The sequence below is a fragment of the Stegastes partitus genome, unplaced genomic scaffold, assembly GCF_000690725.1.
Source record: "Stegastes partitus isolate 25-593 unplaced genomic scaffold, Stegastes_partitus-1.0.2 Scaffold215, whole genome shotgun sequence".
In the NCBI taxonomy this organism is placed as follows: Eukaryota; Metazoa; Chordata; class Actinopteri; family Pomacentridae; genus Stegastes; species Stegastes partitus.
Genome location: NW_007577946.1, coordinates 475225 through 485882, shown reverse-complemented (window position 1 = coordinate 485882; position 10658 = coordinate 475225). Strand labels below are relative to the sequence as shown.

Sequence of the window (10658 nt, the reverse complement as noted above, 5' to 3'; positions counted from 1 at the left end):
CTCTGCTGCAAATTGAAAACATATTGATTCTCCTCATGCTTCCAGGGAGAGGGGGCGAGAGACAGAGGGAGAGAAGGAGAAAGACAGGAGCAAAGAGAGAGAGAGAGAGAGAGAGAGAGAGAGAGAGAGAGAGAGAGAGAGAGATGGGTGAGGAAGAGAAAGAAGAGGATGAAATGTGGTGAAGGAACAGAGAGGGCAAGACAGTTGCCTGATGCCACTAGCAACTTGTGTGTATGTCTGGCCTCTGTCTCATGGACACACATACATGCATTGATTCACATATTAAGACAACATCCCATGGGTTGAGGGCTCTATTGTCACCATGGCAACGGGGTCAGGGCAAGCAGCCGTACGTATTTGCATGTGTGCGCGTCCTCTACATGTGAGCGCATGCTGTCATGTCCAGCTGTAGCGGGGAGAGGCCGCAGGATGCCGATGAGAGAGGACAGCGCATAACACGTACAGATGTGCTGACTGCACAGTTTCCATGGGAACAAGCCCCCCTCCCCTCCCACCACCACCACCACCACCACCAACCAACATATCCCTCCTCCTTCCATCGCTCCTCATTGCTCTTGCAAAAGCTTGACAAGCTCTTCTAATGCTTCTCGCTTCGTCTTTATGTGTGTCCATTCGTTCCTGGTAGAGCTCTCACATCGGCTACGGCTCAATCCGTCTTGTTCGGGGTGCGCGCGCGTGTGTGAGTGTGTGCGCGTGGATGTTAGTAGGTGTGACATGCTTGTCTCATTTTTTAATCAAGGATGAGGGTGAAGACAGGAGAGTGTGAAGGAGGTGGTGGATATTATCAAACAGAGTGGCTCCCTGTCCACAGGAACAACACAAACACACACATCGTCCGTGTGCACAATCACAGGCACTGCTGGCGCCCTGTTGACGAGAACTGATTTATGGTATATGTGTGCGTTATAACTACTGGAGCTGATGATGAATGATATTTTCGTCTTGTCCGCTGTATAAGAGCTGCCATCATATGGTTGTCTCCTGCCACTGCATGTATAATAAGTGTGTTGATGCTGGGGTATGTATGCAGCGCAGTGTGTGTGCAAATGACACGCTTCACAGAGCAGTTTAGTATAACTGCCTGTGTCTATCCATCTATATGTATCGCACACTCAGGTGACCTTCTCCGGTCTTAGAAAAGTTTGGTTGTATTTTGAACTGTTGTCCCACAAAACTGTTGATTAACTTTCACAAAACTCCAATCTAGTGTAAGGCTTGATAAAAACATATCTTAAGTGTCATTTCCGTCCATAAAAAAGTAAAATGAAGATGCAAACATGTTCCAAGGTGATTTCAAGTCATTTCTTAGACTGTCTTTTCATTCAAACGTAATTTAAATCCTGTCCGCTGTGAAATCCAATTACAGAAATAAATTTTAAGCAAGTTATATGAGCATAAACTCAATCATCTCATCAGCCTTTTCTTGTGTAAGTTGTAATTTTCTGCTACAGCAGGGCGCTTGCGTTGGTAAAGCGGAACACTTCAAGCATTACAAACCTTAAATATTTATTAAGATATATCTGTTCAATTCAGATTTCGTCCATGTATATATTTATACAGCTGCGTTATTCGGTAGTCAAGTAAAATAAAATCAATTCATTGTCAACATAGCTAAAGCCGGAATATTACTGTTTGATTAAGAATAGTTTGGACAGGGATGTCTTTCCCTAATACTATAGATCTGAACAGCGCTCCTTCTCAGTTTGCTCTGGTGCTCTTATAGCTCCGGCAGATTTTTGCCCTCCTGCTTTTACCTTCTCTCCCTGGCTTATTCTTTATGTGAGGAAAGGTGACAAACAGAAAGCCACTGTTGAAAAAAAAAATCTCATATTAAATGTCAACTAGAGTTTACCTCTCAAGTCAGCTGGAACAAGAAGATCAAGAAGCTGGACACTATCAGACACTATGTTTGCTGAAGCATGGTGGTGGCAGCATCATCATGTAACAATGATTCACGGCAGCAGGCCCTGAAAGACGTGAAAGGTTTTTTTTTCTTAATTCTTATCAAAAATGGACAAACCAGCCCAGCCCCCCCCCAATCTACCTCACATCCACCTACGGTGAACTCTATTTAAATGTGCAATATCATCAATGACCATGCTGTGCAATATTTTTCTATATTCATACTGTACATATACCTTATACTGTATATATAAAACTTATCTTATTTTATATTTAAATCTCTTCTATTTTTATTTTTTGCTCTTTATTTTGTTCTTTATTCTATGTTGCACTGAAGGAGCTGCTCTTAATCTCATTGTACATGTGTATAGTGACAATAAAGGCATTCTATTGTATTCTATTCTACTATTTTGATCATGATTTGATATTTTAAAAGCAATAAAAGTGGAAAATCTGAAAGGGGATGATTAGTTTTTCATATTTAAGGTGTCTCTGGAGCTGGAGCTACACGTCTCTGATCTGCCGTCGCTGACCTCACTGACCTCTAAAATGTTCAGTATTCTGTTTGTACTGTTTGTTCTCCATCTGCTCTCCTGCTACCCCCCTCCTCATCCCCACTCTCACCCCAACCAGTCGAGGCAGATGGGTGCCTTCCCTGAATCTGGTTTTGTCAGGCTTTCTCTTTCCTCCCCATTAAAGGGTTTTTTTTGTTTGTTTGTTTCCTTCTCACCATCGCTGACTGCTTGCTCATAGGTAATCCAAAAGAACTTTGGATTGTTGGGTTCTCTGTTTAAAATTCTTCCTCTTACTGTGTGAAGTGCTATGAGACGACATATGTTGTGAATTGGTGCTATATGAATAAAACTGAATTGAATTAAAGTATTAAAATACAAACTGCTTTCAGGTTTACTGATTTCTTGATGTGGAGCAGACGTTCACAGGGGCAAGAAATGCAAGATGCTTAAAAGATGAGATTTTAGAAAATTTGAAATTCAGCACATTAAAGATTTAACCAGTGGTTTCCAAGCTTCTGGCCTCTGATGTCTTACAAAAAGCCGTGTGTAGCTGGGCTTACTATTCAGGTGTTTATGAATTGTTAAACGTCGGCTTCACTGCCCTCTTGCCCTCTAAACTTCTCACATGGTTTCTTGTCAATAAATGCTCAAGTGATCCAATAACTCAACAGCATTTTTTTTTTTAAAAGTTGCTGTTTTTTCTGCTTTCCTCTGACATTGATTATGTGACAAGCCCTTAGATTCACCTGCTGTCCTTCCCTCCTCCCTTTATATAAAACTGGATATAAAGTAGCTACAACAATAACATACTGTCAACACTCTGGTGCTTCAATATTAGTCATCTATAATTATCCTACATAATAATATGTTAGAGACAGTGAACAAACTCGTACCTTTATTTAAACACTTTAACTACATTTTGTTGCTACATTGCTCGTGCTTATGTACTTCTCCTTAAGTGAGACATTTCATTCAGGGCCTTTGCTTTTAAGGAAGAATTGTTGCATTGCTGGTTGGGTATTTAAAAAAAAAATAACAAAACAAATATAGGATCCAACTTTCTCCCACAATATAATTCTCTTTAATCTAAAATGTCCCAGAAAGCTGAATCAAGCTGAACCTTCCCAGCTCTTCCACTGCCCTACACTTTGCTGCCCTCTAGTTGATCAGTGTCCAATCATCACAGCACAATACTGAGCAGTCAAACGTTGATATTTTAAAGACAACAACAAACAAACAAATAAAAAAAATGCTTGGCAGTTATGGCTTTTGACCTTGTGTGGAAAAAAAAAGTATGACTAAAATTAATAGTAATAATAATAATATGAAGAAGGAAAAAAGAAAGAAAGAAAGAAAGAAAAAGACATGTTGTTGTTATTATTATATTTATGATAAAACAACTTTAGAAAGTCTGCTAATTGATGATGCTAGTGTAAATTTACCCCAAAGATTTATTGACAGTTTACTAAATCTACTATATGCTTTGAACTTGCACAGCCGAGCATCAAGTAGGGTATTTTTTTTGCATTTTATACTACTTTATATTTCATAAGGAGTGCTACCAACCTCCGCAGAAAGTTTGAGATAACGACCAAAATACGTGGAGTTTCACTGAAGACGAATTTTACAGATGCTGATTTACGACAGTTTCACAAACACACACACGTCACACTTTACGGTAGACTGAGCAAAGGCAGGAAGCTGTCAGAAGGTAAGTTACCGAAACAAAAGTACTCTTAGTAGGTCCTGCTTTCCCCACTTATACTAAACAACCTATAACACGGTTTTGGTTGATTTGTCTTGAATCTTTTGTCTGTCGTAAAGTGTTTTAGCCGCCGAACACTAACAGCTAACTGCTGCTAGCGCGCTCACATGCTAGCTGGTGGCTCAAGTCACCAGTCAAGCGCTCAGTGTAGGAGTTGGTGCAAATGAAAATGAAGGGAAAAAAAGATATGAGTTTAATCCTGTGATGCACAACGTGGGTCAAAAGTAAAACGTTTCATTTTAGTCAAAGTGTTGATAATTTTAGATTTTTTTTGCAAAGAGTAAAAAGGTTAGATTTTGTTTAGCCACTTCCTGTTTATCAAGGTACACAGGTGATAACTTAAATGTTAACACAACAATAAATACAAATGAGTAAATTTAACCACATGAATAAAAGTAAGCAAAGATTATCTCACCTCGATACACGTTAAATAAATACGACGAGCTGCACCAGAGCCAAGCTTGTGCACCAGGCTGAGGTGGAGGTCCTGAATGACTGACTAGGACCAGAACCTAAAGCTGTTCACCTCAACGTCCAGTCCGTCAGCCCTCCGGAGCAGGTCATCAGGAGTGGGTTGTCACTCACAAAGTAATGATAAATAAAAGTTTGTTAAATTATAATTTAGTCAAATGAAACGTTGCTTTTGAATTGTGGTTGAAAACAATAATGAAAAGAAAAACACATAAAAAAAAAACAACAAAAAAACTGTCCCAGACAAATGAGAGCACTTTGCTGATGAGCAGTGGTCCAGAATACCTGTCAACAGGTGCAGAAGTCTGATTGAGAGTTACAGGAAACACCTGATGGCAGTGATTGGCTGAAAGGGTTGTTCAGCTAAATATTAGTTCATGGGTCCCATCATGCTTGCTTGCTTTTGTTTTTGTTTTTAGTATTTCTATTGCACCACTATTCAAAAGGAATGTCATGAGTTTCATTAAATTTATTATTACTTTTGTCAATTTCAACTTATTTCAGTGACAGCTGTTTTTTTTCCTTCTTTAATGGGAGGATATGAATACATATGAGGACGACTGTATCAACAAGCTTCTTTAAGACTACACCTGTATACCTGTCCTACACAGCAGACTACAATGAATGCAAAAAAAATGATATTGCCATTATTCTTTAGGCTACTGTGATATGAGTAATTTCTGAATTACAGAGCATACAAAAACGATAATGTCATTTTTGCTGTGGTCTGTACCAAACAAGCATGTTTCCTTATATCTGTATGCGTCTGTATCCATGCTTGGGTCTGCTGACTAACCAGTGTGTGTGTTACTGGCTTAGGCAATGCGCATTGGACTGCCCAGTGCAGAGACGCTGCAAGGTGGATCCTTCAAATCTTTGATTTTGGTGAGTGTGCAGATGCCTCTAACGCAGCTTGGATGGTTTGTTCGTGTTTGTTAAATTCTAGGCCCTTGCTTTGCTGCAATTGTTGGTTGGGTTTAATCTTGTCCCGTGGTTTCTCGTCCCAGACAGTACTCCTGAGTGTGTTTATGTTCCAAGTGCTGAGGACTGTTGGACTGAGGGCGTTCTCCATGGCATCTGAGACGTACACGTCGGGCACACACTCTGCCGCTTTTGTCACCTGTCCTAATGACACAGTGGCCAAAGACTTGGCCAGGTGCTTTAATCAGCAACATCGTTATGCTCTTTCTGCCATTTTCTTGTCTTTTAAACATAATTATAGAATAATGCACAAAGTAAAAGTTCTGAAAGATTGATCTTGATGTCTTTTGCCCTCACTAGGTGGACATAATTAAAATGCTTGATTGGAAATAATTTGAATTCAACATCATAGCAGATGTTTTAGGTGTCCTCAGTTGTGTTTGATTCCTTTTGTTCTTCTATCTCACAGGGGTATTGTGGAAAGGAAGTTAGCTGCTTGTGTTAACATCATCCCAGCAATTAAATCCATGTAAGTTCTGAGATGGCCAGTTTAATGTTAAACCAGATTGTGCCGGCGATTTCAGTACGCACAGGCTGTTTTTGGTTAAAGGCATTTTAACTACAGGATTTGAAATACTCGACCTTATACCTGAAATCGATTTGTTTTCAGATATGAATGGCAGGGGAAGATTGAGGAGGACAATGAAGTGCTTCTGGTGAGTTCTGACTAATTCTTGTAATTTACACTTTTTTTGAAATGCAGCTAAATTGTATTCCTACAAGTCAGGTGCAGGTACGATCACTGCTGCGATTATTTCTAATACTTACTTTATATAATTACTATATTTGCCGTTACATTGACTATATCTGCAGTACCATTTTATTTTAAATGACTAAAACTGGATTTTTCCCATCAGTCTACAGTTTATAATATGCAATGAATAAGTAAAAACATGCTTTTAGATTTATTTTGCAAATGAAATAAAAATCAAAAACTGAGATCTGCTATTTAAAAGGTATCCAGACCCTTCACTGTGACAGTTCATGTTGTGATTGAATGCCTCCTCTTTGCTTTTATAATCCTTGAGAAGTGTCAAGAACTTGAATCGACTCTACTTTTGGCAAACTGATTGGACGTAGTTCTGAAAGGCACACACGAGTGAAGACAAAATCGAAGCCATGAAGTCCAAGAACCTCTGGGATCAAATCCTGGTGAAGCATGGATCATTGGTATGCAACCGTCTCTAAAGCTTTGAGTGTTTGGAACCACCAGGAACCTCCATAGAGTTGGCCATCCGGTACAACTGCTCAAGAAAATAGATCCTTGGTCAACAAAATAATGCAGCAGTCTCTCTAACAGAGGTTCAGAAGTCCCCCCTGCAAAGAAGGTAAAACCTGCTGGAACACTTCATCAATTAGCTCTTTATGGTGAAGAAGCCAGATGGAGTCAATAAATTCTGAGTAAAAGGCATGACAATCCACTTGGAGCTGGAGGGATGAATGCAGCCAAGTAGAGAGGCTCTTGATGGAATCCCGCCCTAGAGTTCATCAACCTGAGCCTGAGGACGTTATTTACCTTTCAGTGCTGCAGTGAACCAAAGCAAACAGCCCAGACAGTCCTGGAGTGGTTCCAGAACAGATCTCTGACTGTCCTTGAGTGGCCCCGCAAAAACCTGGACGCCACGTAACATCTGCGGAGAGACTTGAAGGTGGTAGATCACAGACGCTGCCCATCAACTCTGATTAAGCTGGGGAGGAGGTGTTTGAAGGGGTTGGCTACAAAACGCTGAAATAAGTACTTTTGTAAATGGGAGATCTGAGTACAGTCGTGATAATCTGACCCTTAACAATCTGAAAACCTTGCTATCCGACAGGTTTTTAGAAAAAATGAGCAGAACCCACTAAAAATAGCCTTAACACACCGACAGCCTTGGATTCCGACTCCGCCATGACATTTAATGTCACCAATCAGGATAACGGCGTATTATCTGACTGAACAATCCCACAGATTGGCTACGTTCACACTGCAGGACTTGATGCTCAATTCAGATTTTTTGTGAAATCCAATTTTTTTACAAGTTCGTTCACATTTCCAATTAAATACGACTTGTATGTGATCTGCTGTGTGAACTTCATACGACCCAAAAGTGTCCCGCATGTGCAGAAGAGGACACGACGACGTCACACGCAGCGAGCAGCTCAGTGTTTACGGAAGTAAACACGGATGGTGGCGATGGTGGAAGTACTGCCTGTGCGTTCTGGACACTTCCATCCCGTCGGCGAGCTCCCCCGGGGTGGAAGTGTCCCCTGACCACACCAAATATTCTGATATTCATCATTAATTGGGCCTGAATATCCAGAGACCAGAAAGTGTTATTCAGACCAGCCCTACTAGTTATTATAACAACATGAACAATAAATATTAACAACAAATGAGCCTTCCAGCATCAAGCCCTCCTTGTATCTCGACCTCCGTCTTGACAATCCGACAGCCTTGCTACCCGACATAAAAGAAGGTTTTACATTTAGTGTCGGATTATCGAGTCACGACTGTGTTTGATTTTTCGTAAATTTGCACAAAATTTCTTGTTTTTTGGTATTATGGGTTATTGACTGTGAACTGATGGGAGAAATGCCAGTTGTATTCACTTAAAATCTAATTCAGGACAGAGAGGAGGTGTGAATGCATTCTGAAGCGACTGCTCATCTAGCATGGTGCAGGTTGGGGAACAGTGTTATTAGTTTTTATGAACAAAAAACATCTGGATGTATCAGTTTTCTATAAAAGACCTTTCTCATACACAGTTCCACAGGTTTAGACGTAACAGACTTGTGACTACAAATGATCTGAGCCTAAAAATAAGACTATAGAAGGCCTACAGTTTTTATAGCTGATCTATCATGACGTGTAAATAGAACTGTGTAAAGCGATGAGCTGTCGGTGGAGAACCTGGCGTCTCGCCTCTTTATTTACTCGCTGTTGAATGAGTCAGCACTGAAGCACACATTCTCAGCAGTGAGTGGGGGTTTCAGTATGCAGCGTGTACACACGGACCGTCATCAAACTTGGAATTGATTATTGATATTATAAGTCTTAAATGTGCCTGGAGAGACAGAAATTATTGGCAGCCCTGCGCTTTGTGGAGCGTAATGTTCCGCAGTGGTGCATTAGTGATGTCAGGGGCTGATTATTTGGGTTTGGAAACATCAAAAGCTTTCAAATCCTCCTATCACCTTCAAATCTTTGCAGTCGCTGATGACAAATTTCCGGATCAGACCAGCAACATGATACGTCTGCTGAGATCCAAGGAGGTCACAGTGACAGATTATGTAATCGCGGCGCCTTACATCCTTCACTCAGACGCGTCGGACTGTTACGAGCTGTGACCGGCATTAGCTTGCTCTTCGTGGCGTGCATCGCTCGGAAAGGTGATTGAGCAGAAGGGGGGCAGAGACAGACTCGGAGGGTCAGACCTGTCAAAAACCATGAGCGTTCATGTCCTAAACCCAGAATGTGAGTCACCAAGTGTCTGATGAAGTCTCTTTTCATTTAGATGATCAAAACGAGAAGTTCCAAGGTGCCTGCTCTTGCTGAATATGTCCGGTAAGGTTATTTTTAATCTTAAAATACAGCTTGCTTCAACATAAACTCGCAAAAGAACTTCATATTGATCGTTTGCTCCCTTCTCGGCCATCGTTGTCGAAGAGTTGAACACTGACTTGTATATGTTCTGTCTGTGCACTCGGTTGACTCCTGTTGTCTCTCCAGCTCCAACCATCCTTATGAGGTGGCTGAAGTCATCAGTCTGCCGATTGACCAGGGCAACCCGCCCTACCTCAAGTGGATAGGAGACATTGTCCCCGAGTAAGGACGGCCTGACACATGAGCGGACGGTTGAACAGATCGATGGGTGGATGTAAAAATTAATCTGAATTAATGTGAAATGTTTTCAAACCCAGACATATTCTGAACACTGCCATCCAAATCTGTGGTATTATCATTAGTAGCTGCATAAAAGCAGGAACATACAAGGTTCCCATTGTCTAACTTTTTTTTTAAATGAATAAAAAAACACATTTTCTAAAGAATGCTCCCTTTTCGCCCTGATTTCAGCCTTGTAAATACATGATGTCTCCCCTGTGGCATGTGTACCTCTAGAGGGCAGCGTTGGTCTGTCGTTTTCCAGCTTGATAAGCTGCTTCAGACTTGTTTGAACCTCAAAGTGTCAAAAGTGAACAAACAACATCAGCAGGCTGCAGTTTGAAATAAGGCAGAGGACTGGTTTTCATTGGTTTCAAGTGTTTCTTAGTGAACATGTGACAACAGTTACATTCATGTACACATCACATACTTGAGTATGATGCAGTAGTTCAGCTGACAGGACTGCATACAACACGAGGTTTTATTTACTGACCAATATCACCTGTAAACATTTATTTAGCCCACTGCCACCACATGACACTCGGCTTTAGTGCTTCACTAAAGCTCCGACAACATGGCTGATAATACAACATTGTAATACTGAGAAGATAAACAGTTATGTAGCACGGTGGTCTTGTCATATAGCTCGCCAATCAGGGCTTCCACCTAAATCTATACGCCTTTAAATACATAGAATTTACAATACATTACAGAACATACCTCTACGAGTTTAACCATCACAACTGATCCGGTTTCTTTACATTGCCTGCACCAGCATGTTCAGTCTGTTCAAAACTAGTGATGACTAATAATCAGTTTATTTACAGTGTCTCAAAATTTAAACATCAGTTCTTCTCTTCATCTAATGTTCCTTTTAATGTGTGTGTGAGGATATTTGATTGGAAATTAGAGGGAAAAAGACTTACAGAAACAAACATACTTTCTCAAATCCAGTTTAGACTCACTGAACATTTAAAGCTGAATACAAACACAAAGAAAACAGAGACGTTAACTATTTAAACAGTCACTGGCATTATATTGTTGTATTATTGCACATTTGTCACAGGTATGAGCCAAAGCAAGCTGTTACTTCAAAGACCTCCTCTGGTGAAAATCAACTTTTTAACCTTGTTAACCGTGT

General features: G+C 40.6%; 1 protein-coding gene across 2 annotated transcripts; it reads left to right on the top strand.

Moving 5' to 3' along the window:
* Positions 1 to 4076: 4076 nt before the first annotated feature.
* LOC103356700 (protein CutA homolog) lies at positions 4077 to 9686 on the top strand. Of its 2 annotated transcripts, XM_008280943.1 has the most exons (7): positions 4077 to 4149; positions 5494 to 5559; positions 5682 to 5830; positions 6065 to 6124; positions 6266 to 6311; positions 9150 to 9199; positions 9365 to 9686. In XM_008280943.1, exons 2-7 carry the CDS (start codon positions 5497 to 5499, stop codon positions 9462 to 9464), a joined length of 468 nt encoding a protein of 155 aa, XP_008279165.1. In that variant the 5' UTR covers positions 4077 to 4149; positions 5494 to 5496; the 3' UTR covers positions 9465 to 9686. The 2 variants fall into 2 exon arrangements, with proteins under 2 accessions (XP_008279165.1, XP_008279166.1); XM_008280944.1 differs by lacking the exon at positions 5494 to 5559 and having other exon boundaries at positions 4109 to 4149.
* The last annotated feature ends 972 nt before the right edge of the window (positions 9687 to 10658 follow it).

Bases quoted from the DNA above. Each gene is read 5' to 3' on its own strand.
- LOC103356700 (XM_008280943.1), top strand. From the start codon at position 5,497: ATGCGCATTGGACTGCCCAGTGCAGAGACGCTGCAAGGTGGATCCTTC. The intron at 5,831-6,064 runs GTGCTTTAATCA...TCTATCTCACAG, and splicing joins GTGGCCAAAGACTTGGCCAG to GGGTATTGTGGAAAGGAAGT. The intron at 6,312-9,149 runs GTGAGTTCTGAC...CTTTTCATTTAG, and splicing joins AGGACAATGAAGTGCTTCTG to ATGATCAAAACGAGAAGTTC.